The 26,342-nt window shown below is 43.2% G+C and overlaps 1 protein-coding gene across 1 annotated transcript in view; it reads left to right on the top strand.

The window, feature by feature from the left end:
* Window positions 1-5,452: 5,452 nt before the first annotated feature.
* The window catches only part of LOC128343648 (FRAS1-related extracellular matrix protein 1-like), a 38,276-nt gene continuing 17,386 nt past the window's right edge, over window positions 5,453-26,342 (top strand). The window contains exons 1-7 of the mRNA XM_053293079.1: window positions 5,453-5,686; window positions 14,282-14,376; window positions 17,202-17,503; window positions 19,513-19,709; window positions 22,115-22,438; window positions 24,066-24,174; window positions 25,477-25,608. Coding sequence (XP_053149054.1) covers window positions 5,453-5,686; window positions 14,282-14,376; window positions 17,202-17,503; window positions 19,513-19,709; window positions 22,115-22,438; window positions 24,066-24,174; window positions 25,477-25,608 — 1,393 coding nt within the window. The remainder of the gene's footprint in view (window positions 5,687-14,281; window positions 14,377-17,201; window positions 17,504-19,512; window positions 19,710-22,114; window positions 22,439-24,065; window positions 24,175-25,476; window positions 25,609-26,342) is intronic.

The following is a 26,342-nucleotide window of genomic DNA, read 5'->3' as shown; positions in this document are numbered from 1 at the left end:
CTATTTAACACCGTGACACATGTATTCTTGAGGGCACAAACAACAAGTGAACTCACAAGAATGCAAGAATCTAAAATAGGTATATGTAAGCAAATATGCATTAGCAGAAACATTTCAACACACAACTTAACATATTCCCTTTCAACATATTTCTTTCCCCACTCCCTCCCTCTGTCTCTAGGAACATAGGAAGCTGCCATATACTGAGTCAGACTCTTGGCTGACTCAATATAGCTCAGTATTGTCTACACAGACTGGCAGCGGCTTCTCCAAGGTTGCAGGCAAGAATCTCTCTCAGCCCTATCTTGGAGAAGCCAGGGAGGGAACTTGGAACCTTCTGCTTTTCCCAGAGCGGCTCCATCCCCTGAGGGGACTATCTTACAGTGTTCACATGTGGTCTCCCATTCATACACAACCAGGGCAGACCTTGCTTAGCTAAGGGGACAAGTCATGCTTGCTACCACAAGACCAGCTCTCCTCTCTAAAGCAGAGGTCACACTCGGTGCCAGGTGAAGGTCACAGTCCAGCTTGGCCCCTGGTGCAGTTTGGGTTGGCGGCGTGGCATGGTGACCACACCACTCATGACAGACTAAAGAGGATTTGGGGGGGGGGCCCAGGGGGTATGGAGGCCCTGGACTTCAACCCTGAAGTCCAGGGTAAGAGTGCCTCTGGGATCGCTCTCTGCTCTCCCACTTTCCACCAACAAATCTGTCTGCTGAAATGGAGCAGACAAGTTTGCTGGTGGAAAATGGTGGGGAACAAGAGCAAACAAGCAATCCAGTTGTTGGAGCAAGTGAAGCAGAGGCGAAGAGCAGAGGCCAATGCTGTGTATGTTCTATCATGCAGCTACAGCCCCATCCCCAAATAATGACTGAGAGGGTATGCATTTGTTTTTAGGAAAAGGTTTTAGAAAGTTGAGATCTTGACTTGTATAGAAAAAGAATGTTATACCATTTAAATTCCTTTGACCTCAGATGGTTTAAAGCTTTCTATTTCTCTTTTGACTCTCTAGCTTTAGACTTGTGCAGTGCCCAGATGCCAACGGATACGTGGAACTTGTCCTAAAGGGAAGGAAGGTGTTTTGTTTTAACTGTATATAAAACTTTAGTGTGGGATCAAAGCATTTTGGCTTGCTCACCATTATATAATTGAAGACACCCTTCCCCAGGTTTTCAAAGAGTATGTGCTTCCACGGTCAGCTGAATTGTTGATATAAGAGGATTCATGGGAAATGGTCTACTTATTGCTATGGGCTAAAACCACCAAGATGGCTGGATTGTAGTGGTATCTTTATCCTTGGACATTCTTGTTTTAATACAGCAAGTATGATTGCATCATCACTATTATTTACAATACTTCTGAGATCTGATTCACACATGCACGATCATCTCTAGATTACTGCAGTGGTGGTGAACATATGTGAGACTAAGCCATAAAAGAGACAACTTTCATATCACCCAGTGAAGCCTGAGACATGATGCTTCTCTGTAAAGCCCATTTACATGTTCAGCTGTGAGTCATCAAGTGATGGGAAATCAAGTGAAATACATGCTTGTGTGAACTGTCTCTTTTCCTTTTCAAATATTAGTGTTACTCATTTTAGGTAATTTGAATGAGCAGTGACGACTGTAAACACATACTGGTCAGGGCAAGATTACAGTTGTTGTTTTTAAAGAACATGGAGCAATCATTCACTGACAGCCATACTTCCCTTGTGACCTGAGACCATTGCCATCTCCCACGCAGTATGATGTGATGCCTTTCAGCATCTTCCTATATTACTGCTGCCCAATATAGGTGTTTCTCATAGTCTGGGAAACATACCGGCGGGGATTCGAATCGGCAACCTCTTGCTCGCTAGGCAAGTTACTTCCTCACTGTGCCATTAGGTGGTGGGGAATGAGGTAAGGTACTAGAAATGATGAAGGGGATGTAACACAGGATGGACATTTTTGGCGACAGGCCATGCTCCTTAAAACATCTAGTTCTCGCCAGTTCTGTTATGTGTGTGATTAAAAGGAAGGTAGGAACATAGGAAGCTGCTATATGCTGAATCAGATCATTGGTCTATCTAGCTCAGTATTGTCTTCACAGACTGGCAGTGGCTTCTCCAAGGTTACAGGCAGGAATCTCTTTCAGCCCTATCTTGGAGAAGCCAAGGAGGGAACTTGAAACCTTCTGCTCTTCCCAGAGCGTCTCCATCCCCTGAGGGGAATATCTTGCAGTGCTCACACTTCTAGTCTCCCTGCTACTTCTGGGTACTTCTGGAAAATGTAGTGAAGGGGGAGCAAGGAGGTACACTGCTGCCCCAATGGTTGTTTAAGAAACTGAGCACTGGCAGGGGAAATGCAGTGGGGAGGGGAGTGCATCATCCCCCCACCCCCGGTTGAACTGGCCCCTGCAGGTTCTGTGCACATCCCTACTGTAAGATATTCCCCTCAGGAGATGGAGCCGCTCTGGGAAGAGCAGAAGGTTCTAAGTTCTCTCCCTGAGTCCCTGGCTTCTTCGAGACAGGGTTGAGAGAGATCACTGCCTGCAACCTTGGAGAAGCCGCTGCCAGTCTGTGTAGACAATACTGAGCAAGATGGACCTATGGTCTGACTCAGTATATTGCAGCTTCCTATGTCTTATGTCCCTATGACATAGATATAATCATATTTAATCACGGATATTAGTTGCTGGTGCTTTTGGAATGTGTTGCTGAAGTTGTCACAGCTATTGCAATGCAATTAGCTGCATACCCATCTCTTCCAGATTGTGTGGTACTTGCTGCTCTCTGGGTTATTGCCAAACAGGGAACTCGGGTTCCTCTTGAAGAATCAGTCTGTGGTTGGAATGCTCCTTGACCAAACTTTCCCTCCTTGTTGTATTCTATCCAATAATCTTGCATGTTGTATTGTTTAGAAGTTTGTCCCAGTGGATATCCTGTAGAGAGTGGGAGGGGGGAGTGGAGTAAGAAAGGAAAAGGAGAAGGAGAAAACTGAGTTGTTTTTTTAAAAATAAACCTTTAGTTAAATCTACATAAGATGTAAAAGACTGTTTCCTTCCATATGATCCTATCAATCAATGAAAGAACTGGGGAGATCTGTTTGCATATCCCAGTGCCATCAGAGGAATGGCAGATGCATGGAGGACATTTTTTGTAGTAGCACTAAGATTTTGGAACTCTGTGCTTAGGAAATCTTCCTGGTCCTCTCCCTTCCTTCTGAAGACAGGCTTTCAACCTGATCAGAAGATGAAGTATGCTAGCTGTTCTTTCTGGTCAGTGTAAATTATATTTGCATCTCTTCTCTGTTTTTAGTTGTTAAGATGTGCTGTTAGCCATCTTGGGCATTTTTTGTGAAAATAGGTGGGATAACAATAGTTTTATAAATAACCTTTCTATTGAATAGGGAATTGGGCTGGATCAGACAATCAGGTAGGGGTCATCTTATATATTGAAAGAGATATCACCTCTTTTTCCATCTAGGCTTTCAGTGTGTCACACAATGAGGAGATTCTCATGATCAGCCAAAAGCGGGCTAAGGGAGCCTAGCTCGCTTTTGGGGGAGTGTGAGAACCACCGGGCTCGCAGGTGAGCCCAGTTTCCTCAAAGCGGGTAACCCGCTTAGGTAGCCTTCCCCTTAGACCAAGTTAGTGGAGCAAGTGCTCTGCTAACCCCGTCTATTTGATTGGGTATTGCAACACACAAGGAGACCCCCTCCGGGAGGCCGAAACAAGCCTCCTGGCCCTGGGGGGGCTCTCCAGGATGCCCCACATGCTCGCATGGGGCATCCTGGAACTTCCAGGGGCTGTGTGGCCCCCGATCCCCGCAGCCCACACCAGCTCCGTGACGGAGCTGGCAGTCGTGTGGGCCGCCGGTGTGCTCGTCTGCGGGGAGAGCGGGCTAAGCCCGCTTTCCCCGCTAACACCATTCAGGTAAGTCTCACTGATCATGGGACTCGCCTCAATGACAAACACAAACGTGAAGAAAAAGGCAAATCTGGGCTTAATGGTTTTTTAAAAGATTCTTTCAGTGATCTGATTCTAGGAAAGCACCAGTTCCTAAATGGTGGGTTGAGACTGGCTGGTGGATCCCAGTGACATTGCAAATGAGTAAAATGTTGTGGCATTAGGCACATTGAAAAAACATAACTTTGGATGAGGGAATATGCCTACCCTGTGGTCCCTAAATACACCTATGTGTTATCATCTGAATGGTATCATCTGAGGAAATGTAAATTTTCATATTTATATCCTGCTCCTCCTCCAAGGAGCCAAGAGCGTAATACATGGTTATGTTTACCCTCACCACAACCCTGTGTGGCAGGTTAAGCTGCCACATGACTAGCACGGAGTCACCCAGTTAGTTATGGCTGAATGGGGATTAGAACTCAGGTCTCCCTGGTCCAAGTCCAACATTCTAACCACTGGACCACACTGGCTCCCTAGTCTATGCCATAATTTGAATGGAGCAGACTAATACTTTACAAATCCATTTGTAAACTGAATCGACATAATCAGTGTTCACCTGATAAGTGAAATATTGCAGTATTAGAATTATCAGTTTTCCAGTCTGTAAGGAGGAAGGAATAGCTGTATCTGGGACTCCAATGCCTTTTCCCTGGAAAAAGATTTTTACAGGATCATTCAGGAAATGTGTGAAATCTAGGTCTGGAAATCAGTTGGATGAGCACTTGTGGAAAGAGAAGGAAGGAAAGACGGAAGGGCGAGTCACTCGTTCGTTCATCAGGTCATTTCGGGGCTGGACCTGTCATTAGGCAGAGGGAAGTGACCTGCCTCAAGCACCAAATTCTGGGGCAACATTAAATGGTGCCAAATGATCAATGATTCAGTTGTATTTTTACCATGTGTGCGGTGGGGCCTCATTCCATTTGGATTTTCTGCTTCAGGCACCAGAATGTCTTGGTCCATCTCTGCTTCCTGTTACACACAGAAGACCTCAGGGTTGGCACAGAATGGCAGCGTGGGGCTGAGGGTGCTGTGGGAAAAGCCTCAACAGTCTGGATAAAGCCTCTGGCCCTTCAGCTGCCTGCCTCCCTCTCTCCAGTCTAGCTAATTTGCTGTCTGAAATGAAAAAGGATTGTGGGAAATGTCAAATGTATGGTGTTCATTTGTGACAATCTTTTCAGAAGATATACAGTACCTTTCTTTCCATTCATTTCTCTCCCCTCCCCTCCCCTCCCCTCCTATATTTCAGAAAACGTATTCGTTCTTAATGCTGAGGTTGATCCATGGGTTTATTAACCTGAAGATACTTTGAAAGACTCCCTTGTCCAAATTTCATTATATGACAAATACAGCGGATATTTATATACTGCTTTATGCAGGACATATCCTTAACAAAACACATGCAGTACCCTGTAGCCTGGTGCTCTTGATTATATGGTGAAGTTTCTCTGGAGTCGGACTAAGAAAGCACCCTCTTTGTAAGGGATTTTCTTCTTTGGCTATGAAGGCTTTGGAGAAGAACAGCTGCATCCTTTTGCTCTTTGCACTTAATCTGAGAGGCATCTGCTCCTCCTTTGTCAACGTCAACCGTGGGGTGAAAGTGATGAAGGGTCAGTCTGTCTTCCTGTCGCAAGAGGACTTGCAGTTTTCCATCCCCAGAGAGAAAGATGCTTGCAAAGTAGAAGTGGTTATGAATGAGCCAATAACACAGAGGGTTGGGAAGCTAACCCCACCGGTATGTGGAATTAGTTTCATTGCATGAGAATTTTGTGAACTTTCTGTGTGTGAGAGAGAGGGAGAGGGGAGAAGCGGGGATTTATTGGACAACTGTTATCTGAAAAGGTGAGTATGCTATTCATCAAGCATAGTTTTAGTGTCTGTTGTGAGTTTATTAAAACTGGATGGATGCTGTGTAACATACTCCCCAAACCAAAACAACTATTACATTAAGAATGCAGTCACCCCTATGTATGAAGGTAGGGCAGACTTCGACTATTGCTGCATGAAAAAGCTCTTTGCCCCCAAACTTTTCTGATTTGCAGGGTTGTTTATTTTTTTAAAAAGCTACATGAAATATGCCAGCTGTTTGTTTCTATATAGGGTAATGTATAGCAGGGTAGAGAACTTTACTGTATGCAAGGGTTCCTTTTAATTAATTACTCCCTTTATAATAATGGTGTGACTAAAATGTAAGCATGCAGCATATACCATGTTATTCGTTCAAGTTCAAGAATTACTAACAGATGGTAAAACATACAAAAGAGGATTTGTTTCCCCCCACCATGCAGTAGTAGACATATTTCCCATATCACCTTTCCTTTACTGATTAGTCTTGTAAACTTCCCCATCTGGGTTTACTTGTGGGAAACTGTTAGAAGAAACTAAAGCCTGATCAATCTGGATACAGATAAACATGAACTAGGAATATGGGAAGCTGCCTTATACTGAGTCAGACCATTGGTCCATCTAGAACAGCATTGCCTACACAGACTGGCAGTAGCATCTCCAAGGTTGCAGGCAGGAGTCTTTCTCAGCCCTGTCTTGGAGATGCCAGGGAGGGAACGTGGAACCTCAAATGCTCTTCCCAGAGCGGCCCCATTCCCTGAGGGGAATATCTTACAGTGGTCATGTGTCTCCCATTCAAATGCAAACCAGGGTGGACCCTGCTTAGCAAAGGGTACAATTCATGACCAGCTCTCCTCCCTTTGAGAACCATGTGGTTCTCACAACCATGTGGCTACCACCAAAATCAGTAGTTGTGCACCTCCTCCAACAACTCTTCACTTGCTAGAATGTTGTTATTTTGTTTTTTGTTTTCACAAGTGTGTATATTGACTGTCGGCATGATCTGGCTAAAATTAAGCTCTTTTAAATCTCATTTATTTCATTAGTTATCCTACTGAGAAAAATAATGGGAGAACTTAGCAGAAACTGCCAGTACCTCAGGTGCGGAGCCTGACCGCCGGCGGCCCGTGTGTGGCCGTGGCAGCCCCGCTGACCCTGCCCCCTGCGTCTGACATCAGACACATGGACTAGCCATTCCCCCGCATATTATGAACGATGCGGGGGTGCAGGTTTAGCTCCCAAGCGAGGGCCATGCAGCCTCTTTGGGAGCAAAACTAAGGCTGGCGCTGCTTTCGCAGCGCTGCCCTGCGAATGCAGCACCAACCTTAGTTTAGCTCCCAAAGGGGCCATGTGGCCCCCGATGGGAGCTAAACCTGCACCCCTGCATCTGATGTCAGACGTGGTGGGGGTGGCGGGGCCGTGAGGCATGGCCCCTGATTGGGTGCGGCCTGGGTTCTTTGAACCCATTGGCCCAATAGTGGCTCCGCCCCTGCAGTATCTACATATAGTTCTAGAAAATGAAGCTTTTCCTTAGTGAACTACATAAACCATAAATTCAAACCTTCATAATTTTTCCTTGCCTGATAAGTTGGAAATACTGGACATCCTTTTATATGTAGAATCTCTCTCTCTCTCTCACACACACACACACTACACTACACTACACTACACTACATCCATTTGCTTTTATGAGCCGTATTAATGTGTTCAGTGCAGTACACCTAAGACAGTGTGGAGTTATAGCCAATCATAGTAACTGGTGTTTGTTCGTTTGTTTGTTTGTTTATCAAATTTGTACACTGTCCCAAACTTTCATCTCTGGATGGTTAACAATAGCATAAAATAAGTTAAAAACATATACAAAAACTTAAAACAATTTATTTAAATATTTAAAAATCAACCACAAATTAAAGCCTAAAAAATTTAAAGAGCTGAAAAAGCTTGGCTGAAGAGGTGGGTTTTCAAATGCTTTTAAAAAAATGTCAGAGATGTGGAGGATCATATCTCAGCAGGGAGCGCATTCCACAGTCTCAGGACAGCAACCAAGAAGGTCCGTCCCCGTGTGGCCAACAGCCGAGATGGCGGGAACTGGAGACAGACCTCTCTAGATGACATAGGAACATAGGAAGCTGCCATATGCTGAGTCAGACCATTGGTCTATCTAGCTCAGTATTATCTTCACAGACTGGCAGTGGCTTCTCCAAGGTTGCAGGCAGGAATCTCTCTCAGCCCTATCTTGGAGATGCCAGGGAGGGAACTTGGAGCCTTCTGCTCTTCCCAGAGCAGCTCCATCCCCTGAGGGGTCAAAGGGTGGTGGGGCTCATAATAAAGAAGATTTATATGGCCAATAACCTCATTCAGGAAATGGCATGAGTGGTTCCTGCCTTGTCCTCAAGTGGTAAGTGTGCCATGGGGTGGGACGTGGAGGCCCCTGCCCTGCCCCCTGTTGTGGGTGTCACCCCAAATGCCTAGTGCTGCCAGGCCTGATCTTCTCCCAGCTGATCTTCTCCTACACCCCCCTCACTTGGCTGCACCTCCTGCCTTGCTGGCTCTGCCGCCTGACTCACCACCCCGCCCCCTGGGACAGAGACCAGAGCTGATCACTGCCCCCCTTCTCCTGCAGCAAGTTTGTATAGAGATCTGAGGGGCTGAAATTGTTGGAGATGGACTTCCAGTGCATCAACTTTTTGCACCCACTATCCTAATGACCACCAGGGGCATTGGGAGTAGAGATGGTGAGTCAGGGTCTCCCTGACTGTTCTGCCTGTCTCTACTCTATGACTCCTGATCTGACTCTTCTGCACTTCCTGTGCTGAGTCACAATCCTTCCTTTCCTCCTAGAGAGCAGATGGAAATCTCTCTCTCTCTCTCTCTCCTTACCTGTCCATTATGTAGTCCTTTAGATTAGGTTTAGGTCTTTCCTATCCAAGTGTACTTAACCAAAAAATACTTAGTATTTAGTTCTACAAGGATCTCCATGTGTTTTCTCTAAATAGCTGCAACAACGAAGTCATCCTCTGCTATCTACTCTGTAACTGGAGTGTATGCTCATTCCTTAGTGCTCTGCTGTTTTACCTATTGTGGGTAAAAAATTAACAACCCCCAACAGAAATAAGGCCCCTTCCCTTAATTGAAGGACATGTCTCATGGATACATTGCAGCCTTTGTGGGGATTTGCTGGAGGGCAGCAGCAGGAGAGGATGATTGCCTTCACACTCTGATTGTGGACTTCCATGAGGCATCTAGTTAGCCACTGTGGGAAGCAGGATGCTGGACTAGATGGACCTTTGGTCTGATCCAGCAGGGCTCTTCTTGTGTTTTCTCATTTTTAAAACTGAGCATTGTATAATGGCATGTATGTGGGGTTTTTTACTGTATATTTGTCATCATTAAGAGGCAAATGTGCCTGAAATCATGAAGACCATACAAACACCGATGTGTATACCTCACGCCTCCACCAGTGTATAGAGTGGGGTTTTTTGTTTTCTTCTTTGTTTTGTTCTTGTTTTGTTTTAAACAGCAACTGCTTCTGTGCTTTTAACGGCAACTTGATATACATTCATTCGCAGGTGATAATGCTTATAGCCATGCTATGAAATGTTTCACCTGCTAATTTCTGGATATCAGGCTGCTGCTAAAGGCACAGAAGCAAGCCAGACTGGTTTTTTGTTCTGGTCAGTTGGCAATCCTAAGTGTATACCCCTGATACTGCTGCACCAGACTAAAGGAAAACTCCACTGCTTCTCTAAAGCAGCGGAGTGACTAAAACACCATTCCAAATGGGGAAGGTTTGCATTAGGCAATTGAGAGCTTTTAGTGTAACTCCATAAAGCAATCCGTGAGCAAAGATAATCAGAACCTGCCCTTGTTTTGCTAAAGAGGTTGTTCTTGTAATGTGCAAATGCTGCATTATGCAAGAGCCTGTCCTATGATCTCATTTGCTGTCGTTAAAGTGAGTAATGTGCTAGGAATGTGTGACAATTTAATTACAAATTGTAATTGAAAAATAGTTGAAGTGGAAATAAAAGCAAAGCCAGACAGTAATTAGGAAAAGATTTAGCTCTCCTTTGTTTTACTTGTTAAATTTATAGACAATTATGGCTGCCTGTTCTAATGAAAGGAAAACATATTAGGAAGCATAAAACAGATGTTTCTTTTTAACAAAGCAGATTGTGTCTGTTTTATAATCACTATCTGTCTATGGTGAGGGTCCTGTTCAAGAAAAAGCTTTCATTATTTATCTCCCTCGTTATCAATTACGAGGAGGAACTAATGATGTCCTTTGAAAAAAATACAGTTTATGAATATGATTACATTTGCTGATGGATAACCTCACCTATATCAAGTTACAGATATGGTCTGATATTGCCTGCATGAGAAGAGACTGAATTGTCAAGCTAAGAGTGTTTTCGAACTTCAAATTGCCTTTGAGCCTCTTGCACTATTTCTGTGAGTAACTGATGTCATTTTTACGTTTAGGACTTAAATTGACTTTGTTTTTAAATTGACTCCTAACATATATGGAAACCTGCATTGGCTAAGATGTATATTCAGGTTCTTTCACATTGCTTTCTGCATTAGCAACATTCCTGTGAAAGCAAAAGGTGTGTGAGGGGCTCACATGTGCACCTTAGCATCGTGTGTGACGATATCATGACTATTGATAATGTGGGCAAGATTGGACCCCACCCTACCGCATAATGATAACTGTAATTACTGTTACCATTAGGCAGGGTGAAGGTTGTGTGCCTTGGGTGAGATATTTTGGAGTATCATTAAAGAGCAGCAAGTGAGCAATTCTTTAATATATTATTTTATGTTTACCACTATGGGATGGTGGGAATGGGACTCTTCAGTTTTCTGCTTCAGGCACAAAATTTCTTGGACAATCTATGAATGCAGAGCTGATGGTGGAAGAGCAGCATTTGTACTGTAAATGAGCATTCTGCCAAAACAGGTTTTATATTCACATTACAAACCAGTTGAAGAAAGAACTGCTTTGTGCTGAATGTGTGGGCTGGTTCAGTGGATACCATCTTCCAGTCCTGCTGAATCACATGATGCGGGAGTGAGTGCACCTGCCACCACATAATTGTGTAGGTAATGATGGGGGCCACGTCCAAAGCACACGTGAGATGGTTTGAAGGTTCTGCCCCCTACAATTATATGGAGCAGAACAGCATAGCAAGAGGAGGCAGGATCTGCTTGCTTATGTCCTTCATTTGGTGATAAGGCAGGGCCAGAAAATGGTATCATCTGAACTGGCCCCATGAATATTAATTTTGCAGCAGCAGATTTAAGAGGCAGTGCTTGTTTTGACATAATGCAAAATGTATTGTATATGGTCTTAATACAGTACAAGATCATGTAACGCAGGGCCGGATTAAGGGCAACTGATGCCCTAAGCACAGCCCAACCATGGTGCCCCCCTCCTTCGGCCCCCTCCATTGCTTAACTAACAAGACATTAAGACTCACGCAAATTATTTACTTATACCTTAACATTTATTTAAAATTTTTAAAGTTTTCTTCTAGATTTTTTTAAGGTAAAACACAACAGTTCCACTGCCTATAATTTCTTATAAATAGCAGCAACAGAAGGAATGATTGAGAAAAATATTTTATCTTCAAGGTCAGACATCATAACATATGACCATCTTTTACGTGACGTTTCATCAATATTTTGTACTGCTCTTTACAGTAATCTTTCGCAAATCAATGACTTTTTACTTCAGATAGATAGTTTAGTAATTTCTCAAAACTTTAGTCGCTCACCAAGCCAAAGAAAGCGTGTTTTTTTAACAATGCAGAGTAAAGTCGAACACGGCAGAAAAAAGCAATTACAAAAAATCAACTTAAGTTGAGTGTGGCGGTGAAATGCAAGGTGGCAAAAGAAATGCAAGGTGACAATAAGGGAGGAGAAAAGAGAATTTGAGGAATATTTAGCTAAAAGTATCAAGGAGAATAATAAACACTTCTTTAAATACATCAAAAGCAGGAGACCTGCCAGGGAGGCGGCTGGACCATTAAACAATGAGGGAGTGAAAGGGATGATTAAGGAGGATATGGAGGTTGCAGAGAAGCTAAATGAGTTCTTTGTGTCCATCCTCACTGCAGAGGATACAGAGCATATACAGAGTAGGGGTGGAGGCTAAAGAACTGAGTCAGATAGAAGTGACAAGAGATGATGTTCTAAACTGTCTGGAAAAACTGAAAACTAATAAATCACTAGGGCCAGATGGCATCCATCCAAGAGTCTTCAAAGAACTCAAATGTGAAATTGCCGACCTCCTTGCCAAAATATATAACTTATCCCTGCAATCAGGCTCTGTACCGGAGGACTGGAAAGTAGCAAATGTAACACCGATTTTCAAAAAGGGTTCCAGGGTCGATCCCGGAAATTACAGGCCGGTTAGTTTAACGTCCATTCCAGGCAAATTGATGGTAAGCATCCTCAAGGAAAAAATTGTAAAGCACATAGACGAACAGGCCCTGCTGGGGTGAAACCAGCATGGCTTCTGCAAAGGTAAATCTTGCCTGACCAACCTTTTGGAGTTCTTTGAGAGTGTCAACCAGTGTGTGGATCAAGGTGATCCAGTTGACATAGTATACCTGGACTTCCAATAAGCTTTCGACAAAGTTCCTCATCAAAATCTCCTGAGGAAACTTAGCAGTCATGGGATAAGGGGACATGTACATGTGTGGATTGCAAACTGGTTGAAAGTCAGGAAACAGAGGGTAGGGATAAATTTATTTGTTTTGTTTTATTTTATTTTTACATTTATATTCTGTTCTTCCTCCAAGGAGCCCATAAATGGAGAGTTTTCACAATGTAGGGAAGTAAGAAGTGGGGTCCCCCAGGGATCTGTACTGGGACCGATGCTTATTAATTATTAATTTATTCTTAACTTATCTAGAAGTTGGGGAAAGCAGCGAGGTAGCCAAATTTGCAGATGATACCAAACTCTTTCAGGTAGTGAAATCCAAAATGAATTGTGAGGAGCTCCAAAAGGATATCTCCAAACCGGGGGAGTGGGCGACAAAATGGCCAATGCACTTCAGTGTTGGCAAGTGTCAAGTGATGCACATTGGGACGAAAACCCCCAACTTCAAGTATACCCTGATGGGATCTGAGCTCTCGGTGACTGACCAGGAGAGGGATCTTGGGATCATGGTGGACAGCTCGTTGAAAGTGTCGACTCAATGTGCGGCAGCTGTGAAAAAGGCCAATTCCATGCTAGGGATCATTAGGAAGGGGATTGAACATAAAACTGCTAATATTATAATGCCCTTATACAAAACTATGGTGTGGCCACACCTGGAGTACTGCATACAATTCTGGTCACCACATCTTAAAAAGGACATTGTAGAACAGGAAAAGGTGCAGAAAAGGGCAACCAAAATGATCAGGGCCTAGAGCACCTTCCTTATGAGGCTAGGCTACAACACCTGGGGCATTTTAGCTTAGAAAAAAGACAACTGTGGGGAGACATGATAGAGGTCTATAAAATCATGCATAGTGGACAATGTGGATCGAGAGAAATTCTTCTCCTCTCACATAACACTAGAACCAGGGTTCATCCCATTAAATTGATTGCCAGAAAATCTAGGACCAGCAGATGGAGTTACTTTTTCACACAATGCATAATCAACTTGTGGAATTCTCTGCCACAAGATGTGGTGACAGCCAACAACCTGGAAGGCTTTAAGAGAGGTTTGGATAACTTTATGGAGGAGAGGTCTATCAATGGCTACTACACGGAGGGCTATAGGCCACCTCCAGCTTCAAAGGCAGGATGCCTCTGAGTTCCAGTTGCAGGGGAGTAACAGCAGGAGAGAGGGCATGCCCTCAGCTCTTGCCTGTAGGCTTCCCGGAGGCATCTGGTGGGCCACTATGCGAAACGGGTGCTGGACTAGATGGGCCTTGGGCCTTATCCAGCAGGGCTGTTCTTGTGTTCCGTGAAAGAGTTAAAGGCATGATAGCTAGGGGGGAAACTCTGTGGTGCCCCCGTTCCCTTGATGCCCTAAGCACGTGCTTGTTTTGCCTTATGGTTAATCCAGGGCTGATGTAACGTCATAAGTGTAATGAAGATGGCCATGTTTTGAAAATGTGTATGCTAACACAAGAATCTGGAACACAGACCAGGAGATCTGGAATCTGTCTATTGTCCTCCAGAATGTGTGGCTCTTTTTTCAGAATAATGGGGGGGTTCCTAAAGCATGCAGGGATGTTGTTATAACACATGCATTTTAGTGTAATTTGACCATATTTAAACATCAGTCCTTACACTCTGAAAAACAGTTGTCAACCCACTGTCCCACATCATGTCTCACCCCCCCCCCCCGCACTCCGGGCCGGTGATTCTGTAAATCACTCCTATATTCTAGTCAGCATCCACATGTTTCTCAAGACAAGCCAAAATAACCCCAAAAGGCAACATCTAGAATATGAATGTCCTCTTTTTAACAAAGCCTATCTTCAACAGGTATTTGATTGTCATTTTCTTCCCAATGAAGTCAAGTACGTTCACAATGGCTGCCCAATCCTTGATGAAGATTTAGTCATGCTGAGATTATATAGGTAAGTAAATTCCCATATATTGTACACCTCCCGGAGCCTCTGGATGGGGCAGTTTATAAATTAAATTAAATTAAATTAAATTAAATTAATAAATAGGGATTCCCTATTATATAGGTAAGTAATGCTGGGGTTATCACATTAATAAATGGATATTTTTAGGGAGAACAAACACATCTTCTCTCACATTAAAAGGAAATGTTGATGATGACAAAAATCCAAGGTGCCTATTGGCAGTAACACAGGATTAGAGATGTAGAGTCAGATGTTGGCCTGGTTTGGCTTGAATCCATACCGGATTTGAGCCTCCCCGGGCAGCTTGGGCTTGATTGAGCCCGGCCAGTTGCAGTCGGAATCTGCTAGGATTCCCCTTTGCGAGTACAGGGGATTTCCTAGTCTTAAAAGGCTTCCTTTAAAGCTTCCATCACTTTAAAATGGTGGTGGTGGGGAGACAATGAAGCCCCACTGCTGGTGAGGGCAGCTGTGGTGGCCACTATGGCAGCGGAGACTTGGGAGGTGGGGGCAGAGGCTCCTTCAACTGCCTGGTTAGGCCTAGCCTCTCATTTGAGAGGCAGGCAGGATGGTTGGAGGGGTCCCCACCCCTACGTCCCAAGTCTCTGCCACTGTAATGGGGCTTCATTTTAAAGGTAAAAGAAATATTCTAACCGGATTCCCCTTTACAAGTATACTCCCCAAGCTGGCCCACGAGCTGGTTCCGTTAACTGGGGTGCAGGCAGGTTCAAACTTGGACTGGCACCCCCCCCCCTTTGAGGGCCAGTTCGATTTGACCTCGGACTGCCCAAGCTGGGATGGCTCATTGATCAAGCCTGATTCGCCGTGAGTTGGGTTGCACATCCCTGAACAGGATGTATGAAACTGATCACATTTCATTCTTTTCCTTGGCCCACCAATAAAACAGTCAGTTTTGATTCTGCTTGCTGCAGAGAATAAATTCCAGTGATGGAATTATTTAGTTCTCTAGGTTCGTGGTCAGGTCCATAGGGCTGCCAAATAAAATCACATCTCAGAGTTATTGGGCTCTAAAAACATGTGAAGGTCTCCCAACTGAAACACAACTAAAGCCTATCTTGAAATCCACCTAGCTGGCAGGGCTGGCCAATGTGGTGGTTGTACACAGCTTTGATTGTCATGTTTTGACAGATAATGCACTTATAAATAAACAGGCAATGAAGACAAAAATACTGCAGTTTGGGGGGGCGTATACAACATTGAGGAGAAAGAACGCAACTGACCAAAACAATACTCGTGTCTCCACTCAGAGCAACATTTCACAGACTAAATGACATAAACTAAACAGATTGTTTTGAGTTAGAAGGGGCTGTTGGAATGAAAGCTCCTCCATACTTAGGCTGCAGAGTGCACACAGAAGAAACTTTGAATCATGAGCTGACCAGGCAGTCTGACATCCATAGGCTGTCTCAGCCTATGGCTGAGAAAATGGACTTTTAAAGATTTTTTTTATAAAGGGTAGATTATTTTAAGATTGAGCCAGTCTCTTTTTTGAGACTAGAAGCAATAGCTTTGAATTATATTATATCCTTTTAAGAATGGTTTTTGAGATGCCAGGAAGCACTAAAGTGCCACCTTTTGTATGCATGCTAGAGTCAGCCTTTTGGGGCTAGGAGAGAAAGTTTTTCAAGACTTGATTGGTTATTGATTATTTTTGATTGTCCATTATTAAATATGATCTGTTTTAATCTATGCATTTCTTTTGCGGCAAGCCTGCTGGTGATGGCAAATTATTATTTTAATGTATGTAAGCCTTTGGGAGGGGGGAGTTATTCTTTTGATGCAAGCATTGATATTGTAAAATTGTTTTTCTCTTCCAAGAACAGCCTTTTATACCAAGTAAAACAAAGTGTGCCATCAAGTTGATTTTTACTCCTGGTGCCCACAAAGCCCTGTGATTTTTTGGGGGGGGAGGGGGGGTAGAATACAGGAGGGGTATTACCATTACCATTGCCTCCAAACCTCTGTGTTTTATCTTTTATCTTTTACATTTTATATCCCGCTCTTCCTCCAAGGAGCCCAGAGTGGTGTACTACATACTTGAGTTGCTCTTTCACAACAACCCTGTGAAGTAGGTTAGGCTGAGAGAGAAGTGACTGGCCCAGAGTCACCCAGCAAGTATCATGGCTGAATGGGGATTTGAACTTGGCTCTCCCCGGTCCTAGTCCAGCACTCTAACCACTACACCACGCTGGCTCTCATTACTGTTTTACTGTTTGTATTGGATTTTGTTAGACAATAAAAGCTGTGTACAGAAGAGAAAAAGAACCACATCTTATAATTTGTCCAAACTATACCCCTATATTACCAGTGGGTGTTTGTCTCACATTTTAAGAGGTGTTGACTGGGATAATTTACATGTTCCTGGCAGCTGCACCCCTTACACAGAAGTCTCATCTTGACAATTCACCCTTGTGTAAACCTATTACATGGTATTATAGGCCTAACCCACTTGAAACCTGACTCCTAAGCCAGGCTACGGGGTAGTGAGAAGGTATGGTGGCCCACCCTCAAAACCAATCCTTAGGGAATGATTTTCATCCATCAAATGTATCCTAACTCCAGCAGTTGTTCTAGAAGTATCATACTCTACAGAAATTGCAGTGTTTGGATTCACTGTAATTTTGTTGCCAGAAAGTTTCATTTGTGGCCAGATAATATGTCACATTTATCCCTGCATTATTTATTTCTGACAAATTATAACCTTTTCATGAAGTTTTGTGGAGTTTAATACTGTATGTGCATTGAAAGTTTGCCATTGCTTCTAAAATATGACGGCATTATTTTGTACTTTGCAGATTTACGGAAACAGAAACATTCACAGAAATATTTACCCTTTGTGTTCAGTTACTTGAACCAGACTGTAATATCATCCAAATGAGCTCAAGTGCTTTGGAGGTCCCTGAGTTTCATGGCCTGTCTAATGTCATTAATAAGAACATAATTACTTTGAACTATAACAAAAAGATAAACCTGGAGTGCACCATTAGCCTGATTTCCTTAGAAATGTTTCTACCAGCCCATGGTCAACTTGTTACTGGAGAAATTAAAGACAAAGAACCTCGTGGAGACCAACCTCATAGCTTTTTCCCAGAATCTGGTATGATATCCCTTGTTTCTTTGCATTTATCATAATCGCTACTATCTGCACTGAAGGAAGAGTCTCGGTAAAGCCCCAAATAGTGCACCACTAGTTGAAGTGCAGGTGGTGCCAGCTATCTAGAAAGTCCTGGGACATCACTTAGAAAAATCAGCTGTGAGCATGCACCCTTTGACCCCTTGTTTATTATTTTAACAACAATCATAATGAATGCCATCATCATTGTATTATAATGGAACTAACAATGCCTATCTGGATGGGGTTACACTCCTCCAGAAGGAGCAGGTGCGCAGCTTGGGAGTACTCCTGGACCCAGGCCTCACCCTGGTATCTCAGGTGGAGACCATGGCCAGGAGTGCTTTCTATCAGCTTTGGCTGATTCGACAGCTTTGCCCACTGAAGCTTGAAGAAGATGACCTCAAAACAGTGGTGCATCAGCTGGTAACCTCCCGGCTTGACGATTGCAATGCGGTCTACGTGGGGCTGCCTTTGTACATAGTCTGGAAACTTCAGTTAGTTCAGAATGCGGCAACCAGATTGGTCTCTGGGGCAACTCGGAGAGACCATATGATGCCTGTTTTGAAACAGTTACACTGACTGCCGATATGTTTCCAGGCAAAATACAAAGTGCTGGTTATTACCTTTAAAGCCCTGAACGGCTTGGGTCCGAGATATCTTAGAGAGTGCCTTCTTTTACATGATCCCCACCGCACGTTAAGGTCATCTGGGGAGGTCCGTCTTCAGTTACCACCGGTTCATTTGGTGGTGACTCAGAGGCGGGCCTTCTCTGTAGCTGCTCCTGGGCTGTGGAATGCACTCCCAGCAGAAATTCGTAATCTTAATTCTTTACTGACCTTCAAGAGAGCCCTTAAAACCCATCTATTTGGCCTGGCCTTTCAGGATTTTTAATTAGTTTTAATTGTTTTAATGTTAACCTGGTTTTCAGGGTTTTAATTGTTTTGATAGTTTAATTGTTTTTTAAGATGTTTTTAAATTGGTGTTTATATTTGTATTTCTGTTTTAATTGTTTTTAATGATTTCTGTTTTTTAATTGTAAACCGCCCTGAGCCAGCTTGGAAGGGCGGTATAAAAATCGAATGAATGAATGAATAAATAAAAATACCATCACTTTGTTTTTGAAATAGAATAAAAAACCCGCCTCTTATTGTATAGCTGGTACCAGGTCAGGGCCAATATTTGTAGCGACTGATATAGTTCCATGTAAGTATTCTCTAGGTAGCAACAACATTACTACAACATAGGCCAGAGTTCAAGTGAGCCTCTATATGTCTTTGGTGAGCTTGATCATTGCCAGAGCTCCACTCCACCTAGGTGAATTTGCAGTGTAGATTGTACTCCGGATAGAACTGTGCACACTGGCACCATTAAATAGCTTCAGATTATGCCCATTGGCTCCTCCACACCTAGAACTGTGAACAGCTTTGATGGTTGATTCAGACTCCTCACTTCAAAGGCCTGAACTGACATACCTGGGCTAAGAATCTGGCAATGCGCCCTCCTCCTCTGAGAGATCTACAAAGAATTCCTCCTTGGTAACTATTTCTGGCATATTCAGGGACTATTGGACTTTCTGAACAGGTGTTTCTTGTTTGTAGTCATAATCAGAAGGGTCATTGTTCAAAGGGTCAGGGAGGGCACAGCAACAGAGAAAAATGAATAATTCTATTTCACTGATGTTGCAGTTCAGAGCTAATTTAAAGTAAAGGCAAAGTTGTGCCGTTGTCGAGTCAGTGTCAACTCCTGGCGACCACAGAGCCATGTAGATTTTCCTGTATTGCTGCTGCCCGATATAGGTGTTTCCCATAGTCTGGGAAACATACTAGTGGGGATTTGAACCAGCAACCTCTTGCTCCCTAGACAAGGTACTTCCTTGCTGGGCCATTAGGTGGGCACTCAGAGCTAATTTAGCTAACTTTAATTGGTTTGTATCTTCTGTTCAAGTTCTTGTTGAAATAACTATTTAACTGTAATTTCTGTTGGACCATTAGAACACAGGACAGGTGAACAGTGCTCAACTGGGAGCTGTATTTCAGGCCTGAAGACTATTCAAAACACCAGAATGAGCTGTGAGGATTTTCTTCTGATGGATCTTAGATATCAGCACTTGGATCCCCCTTCACCTAATGTTGATTACATTCCGATCAGACTGGATCTCACTGATAGCAGAAGCAAGACTGTGTACAAGGTAAGATGAATGAGCTTGTGCAGTTCTGGATCACCTGATCTTCTAGAATTGTGAAGAGAGCAGATAACTCAACAGCTACAGACAGCCTACTGGCCCTATTTTTAGCATCCCCCAGACATAGTTTGCAGCCTGTAACTGATCTGGATTCTGGACATAACCATCCATAATAATTATACTTCCCACTACCACCAGCCGCGATATCATCACAGAATGCATTTGGCAGCAAGAGAACAAGGGAAATTGACTTTTCTGTTGGACATTGCCCACCTGTATTCCAAAGAGAAAAGGTGGCTGAGGTGTTGAGCAGTGTAATGTGGACAGTGCCATTCTGCCTGCACTGCTGCAGGTTCACAGTGAAGCTCTGGTGATGTTGCACTCAGTGGTGATCAAACGACATGTTTCCAATCTAACTAGTACTTCCAGAGTGTGGGCACTTGGAGTATTTGTACTCTTGTGCAAAAAAGCAAGACTGCTGGAGCTCCACTGCCAGTCTGTGGATTGTCACAAAGCTGGAAGGAAAATTCCCTGGATATAACGGGAGCATTTTCCATGATTATTCCCATGGTGTTTCAGTCACAGCTACATTTGGTATGAGTGTTCAAATCAGGGGCATAGCGAGGTTGGAGGGGGCCCAGAGACAAGATTTTAAAATGGGCCCCTCGCTGATATACACACACAAACACACTTCACAATCTAGGTTTTTTTTACTCTCTGCTCCTGCCGATCTCCAAGAGACTCAACATAATTCATAGGGGTGCAACATGGGCGGGTGGGGAGTCATGTGATGTGCCTCTGGGGGGCCCCTCAAGGCAGTGGGGCCCCAAGACGACTGCCTCCCCTTGCCTAATGGTAGTTACGCCCCTGGTTCAAATGTCACAAAAAAAGAAAGAAGAACGAACAAAAGCAAAGGACTAGTGGGAAGTGCTTCTTATTTTGGCACTTGTTTGACTATGTCATGCCCTGAAAAAAAGAGAGTGAGGGAGCAGGGAAACACAAGCTTGTGACTTGCAGTGAAATGGTTGTTCAATTGAATTGTACACTCATAGATTTGGAAACTTCCAGATATCAAAACAAACGTGTGTGTTAGTGTTAGACTTTTGATGAAGTGTAACTAGAGGGCTTTTCTATTGTCACATTTTCATTCACTTGTGTGAAATTATTTCTATTAATATACTGATGGAAGCTTTTTTCAAAGCAAATATCAGCCAGGGGGGAATGTGATCTGGATCGGGACCATAGCAAGTGGATTAAACCCCTCCCCTTCTGAACTGTCATGGTGCTGAATTGTGACGTGGCCCAATCTGGCTGCCATTAACTGAATAAAAAATAAGCATGCTAGCCCCAATCACATGCCTCAAGTAATGTATACTTTGGCCCTATGTGAGTTTTCCAGAAAGATCTCCTTTCTCTCTGCTTGTCAGGAGATGTCTAGAATCTATTACAGGGCCACACAACATCTGACTTACTAAGCCAAATGCATCCTATCACTCTTGCAAGGTAGCCCATCAGAGAGTCAACTAACATCCCATTTTTGCTGCCTGACAGTGCCTGGGATTGCAAAAATGGGTTAGGGGGTTATGAAACACCTGACAGGCCACAATACATGACTGGTAGGCTACTGTCTGCTTGGTGGGCCACAAGTTATATAAGCTTGCTCTTGTGTCTTGTTTTCAAGGGTGGCCCAAGATTGGCCTGTGCTGGAACCAGGTTGCCAAGTGCCAGAACCCATTCCCCATACCCTGCATCATGCAAAATCTACCTCCCTTATCTGGTGGCAGTGCCTCTGCAACCCACTCCTCCTCCTTCTCTTCCTCTTCCTTCCCCACTCTCTGGATTTCAAAGGGAGGAAATGGAATGGAGCAGAAGAGGAAGTATGGAGGAGAGGAGTAGTTGAGCAAGATGGAGGATACTCTAGCCCACCACTTCTCTCCTTCACACTTCCTCTTCTGCTCCATTCTCCTATCCCATTTTAAATTCAGGGTGTGTGGAAGGGAAGGGAGGAGGAGGAACGATGGCAGAGGTGGGTGACAGTGGCAACTACTGCTGCCCCTGCCCCCCGTTTGCTACCTGACGTTAACTGCCATAGTCCACTTCATGGATGGGCTGGCCTTGCCTTCTCATGCAACTCTCCTGACAAATCCACTTGGATTACCAGTTTTAATACATTTTCCAAAGGGTTATTCAAAAAGATCTTCCATAGAGAAAAACGTTACACTAAAAACAGCTCTGTTTTTGCAGACTAGAATCCAGACTAGAATCTTGTTTAGGAATAAGCCCCACTGAACTCAGCAGTGCTTGTTTGATAGTAAAGAGGCGTAGGATCAGACTCTCAGGGAATGATTCAGCTGCAATTAAACATTTGTTTTTGTCACATGCTACCTTGATGTTTCTTTCTGCTTCCATAGTCTGAGCATGCTTGGCTTCCTGTTCAGATCAGAGGTGCAATTTCTAATCAAGCCCCTCAAGCTGCCTTCATGGCTATGTTCATCTTGGAAGTTGACCAGTTTATTCTGAGTCCCTTTTCAACAGCCATATTGGATGCCGAAGACAGTGAAACACCCAAATCTCTACTAGTGTTCAACATTACCAAACCACCCCAAGAAGGCTATTTCACTCATCTGCAAGACCACACAAAGCCTATCTCATCCTTCACATGGAGTGACCTTAATGATATGCTTATAGCGTATCAGCCTCCAAACTGCAGTCATTCAGAAAGGAGAAATTATGAGGTCAGTGAAATAAGATTGATGTTGTTTTATTGTGTCTTCCTTTGCATTTGAACCTGCACATGTGTTGTGTACAGTAAATGTGTGGGTGGGGTGGGTGGTAGTTGAGCTGATCACTCCTCTGTGAATATCACTCTCCTGTGGCGATTCAGAATAACCTGTTGCACCTAATATTTCCTACAGAGCAATTTCACACATTTGCTGCAATTAACCAATGATTAAATTAATTAACCAATGACAAAAGAGCCGATCTTTATGCATGTGTGTGAACCAGCCCTACATTTGAGTGTATTGACATTTTGTTTAATTACATCAGTTAATGAAATCTTGCAAATCTACCAGAAATACTTCCCACTTTATAGACAGGAGACCTACATCCATGTGAATTCTATGTCGTAAGAGCCCTTTGCTATGACATTTTAAAGTTTGTTATATCTTTATTTTTAATTACTATTCTGAATATTTTAGTTGTCCTTTTAATACTTTATGAGACCAGAAGTTTAGAGTAAATAAGTGCATGGTAAAAGTAAAGTGTGCCATCAAGTCGATTTCAACTCCTGGTGCCCACAGAGCCCTGTGGTTTTCTTTGGTAGAATGCAGGGGGGGGTTACCATTGCCCTCTCCCGTGCAGTATGAGATTATGCCTTTCAGCATCTTCCTATATTGCTGCTGCCTGATATAGTACCAGTAGACGTTTTCTAAAAGCAATTTTAAAAAGAGTTAGAAAAAGGAATGTTTGATATGAACAAGCTGCCTTATAATGTGTCCGACTGCTGGTTAATCTTGCTAAGATTGTCAATTGGCAGCAGTTTTCCAGGATTTGGGGCAGAAATCTTTCCCAGCCCAACACAGGAAATGCTAGAGGTTGAAGCTGGGACCGTCCGCATGTAAGGGATGTGATCTACCACAGAGCTATGCCCCCTCCTCAAACGTATATGAAGAGCTTCCTAGAAGAAGGAATTGTTTTCCCATTGGAAAAAGATTAAAATTGGTGCTTGTCAAAGAGGAATAGGCAGCAAATGAAAGTCTATGGATTCAAATTAATTGTGAGAGCCTCAATAGATTGATTTACTGTAGTTCAACAAGGTTATGCTCTATGTACTCTAGTAATAGCAAGGAAATTATACATTAATATACATCTAATAATCATGCCTTTCTTCTTACATTTTCTCCATAATGCTAGACACATAAATCCCTGCTGAGTAATTCTGTAATTCTCTCATTCATGTTGGGTTAATTGCTTTCTGAATTTCACAATTTTAGTGATTGTTCTCTTTAGCTCTTCCATTTCTGTGGCAAAAATCCCATACAAGTATACTTAGTGCTCCCTCTTGTGGAAGTTAATGTCTATGATTCACAACTGATAATGTTGGAATTATTCTGGAATTATTCTAAATTAACTGTAGAAAACATCTTTAAAAAAAAAAACACCATGAAAAGCCATAGATAAATTATAGGCTCCTTTAATATTCTAGTTTCAAATTATTAACACTTAAAACTCCTGGGTTCTTTTGTAGGTTATCATGCCATCAAAATCCTTTCTTTACTCTGTTTTATACTAGGTATGCCCAGCAGCCTTATCATAACCTGGTTATTTTTGATAAGCCATGTGTCCATTTTTGTGTAACAGGTAGCGTTTGAAGTTCATGATTTCTACTTTGAAAGAAGTTCACCAATTACTGTTTATATCTCTGTTAGAACAGCAGATACAAATGCTCCCCGGGTTTCATGGAATACAGGTGAGAATTCATTTAATGCTGAGTAACTTTCTTGTAAAAATCAGTATGTCTCTGCAGAAGTTAAGTGCAACAAAACTAGTATTGTTTCCACCGGTTAGGATCTTATCTTCCTTGACTTTGAAGTACTAGTTACTGAGCCAAATATTAGCTTTGGGGAGAAAAGGTCAGCTTTATCCATGGTAGCTGATCTGTGATAGCCATTTCTCATAAGTGAGATGTCGCATGATAATTCAGTTGCTGTGTTGTTAAAAGGGCTGTGGAAAGTCCCTGGCTTTTTGCTTTTTTGGTGTTTTGACCAGTGTAATAGTAGCTTTGTATTCTCTCATGACAGGGGTCTAGACTTCTCAATTCCCTGGGGAGGGGTCATGGGGGCACAAGGGAGGAGTGGTCTTGTGGTAGCAAGCATGAATTCTCCCCTTTGCTAATCAGGGCCTACCTTGGTTTGTATTTGAATGGGAGACTACATGTGAGCACTGTTAGATATTCCCCTTAGGGGATACAATCTCTCTGGGCAGAGCACCTGCATGCATAGAGCACCACTAGCTTTTCTCCTTGCTATATTACTTCTAATCAGAGAATGCTAGACTGAAAGGGGCCCTGAGGGGAACCTGTGCCTCCTAAGAACTTGCTGAGCTGCTACAAAGACAACACAAGACTGACTGTGTTGTTTAACTGACTGATGAACTTGAGCATGAGAGCTTGATGATGCTAACTGGCAGCCGGGAGCGGGCATTGACTCCCTCAGGAAATCTGGAGGAGAGCTTGAGCCCCATCCCCCACTCCCACACATGGCAGCCCGGTGGGGCAATTAATTCCTCCGGGAAATCCCAGAGGGGGCTTGAGCTCTGCCAGCACCATGAAGTTCACGCCCCTGTCTCATGATAAGGCCTGGGTGAAGTTTACAATAGTCACACACCAGCATCAGCTGAGTAGATGGCGGCCTTCACTGGACTGAAGGGAATATCCTTGTGAAAATGAGTTCTGAAAGCCTTGGCTTGCAGTGAAGTTTCTTCAAATGGTCCTTGTGTGAGGTGATTTTTCAAAGAGCTGTCTGCAGAGTCCTAAATGGATGAGCATTAATTTAATGACAGTATACATTCTAACCACTTGTGAAGAGCCTAAGAGTAGTTTAGATGCTAGTTTTGAACATCTCGTTCAAAACATACAATTCATATCCATTGAAATTGATGGAAAATAACTCTCAGTGAGTTTAATGGTTCTGGATTGCTCTCATTGTTTTGAATGACTTGCAGGTTCAGTAGTTTTTTCTTCTAAAGAAGAAAGTTTATCTTTCTTTTCTAGGTCTTGATCTCCTGGAAGGACAGTCTCGTCCTATAACATGGGAGCAGTTTCAAATTGTGGACAATGATGATATCAGTGGTGTCCGCATAGTCACTGTTGATGGTTTACAGCATGGACAGCTCACACTAAGAGGTATCATATCCTACTTTTTGGACAATTCATGTTTACAGCCGCCCATAAGAATGTAGAAGCTGCATCTGACTCATAACTGGTCAGTGCTCATTTGGAGGCATCAAACTGCCTAGAGACTTTGGTAGTGGGCGGCATACAAATTTATTCAGTAAGTAAGTAAGTGATTGCTGTGGAGCACAGTTTGTGGCAAATGGTACCTGCTGTAAGCCCAGCACCGAGAAGCTTGCTTCGGGTAGGGGTTTCTGTAAGTGTGAATGTATGAAGACACATCCATATACGTCTAACTCCTTTTTGGTCAGCCTTGAACACAAAAGGGTTTCTCTGAATCAGGGAGGCACGTTCTATATGAGACTGTACCTAGTAATGGGCATAGTAAGTAGATTAATATAGTAACAAGAGTTATAATAGATAGAAGGCTGTATACTACCCCTCTCCTGTATGCCCATGCTATGTATTATTCTGTGGTGCATTCCTGCTCAGAGATGATATTGATGGAAATGCTTTAAGAGAGACAATGAATTCCTGTAGAATTGTAGGTACATTATACTCCAGATACATTGTACGTTAGAGCATGAAGGCATGCAGAATGAATAGGGAACTCTAGTCTGCTAAAAGCTGAAGTGTTTTATAGTTTCAAATCTGTATCTTCAACCACCAATCCTGGAAACTTGCTTTAAAAAAACTATCAAGAGATTCTAGGTTCTGTGGTGTTTTGTCATATTCTGTTCACAATG

This window comes from Hemicordylus capensis, chromosome 2 (assembly GCF_027244095.1).
Source record: "Hemicordylus capensis ecotype Gifberg chromosome 2, rHemCap1.1.pri, whole genome shotgun sequence".
NCBI classification, from domain to species: domain Eukaryota; kingdom Metazoa; phylum Chordata; class Lepidosauria; order Squamata; family Cordylidae; genus Hemicordylus; species Hemicordylus capensis.
The sequence above is the reverse complement of the archived record's forward strand: the minus strand, read 5'-3'. Positions and strand labels throughout refer to the sequence as shown.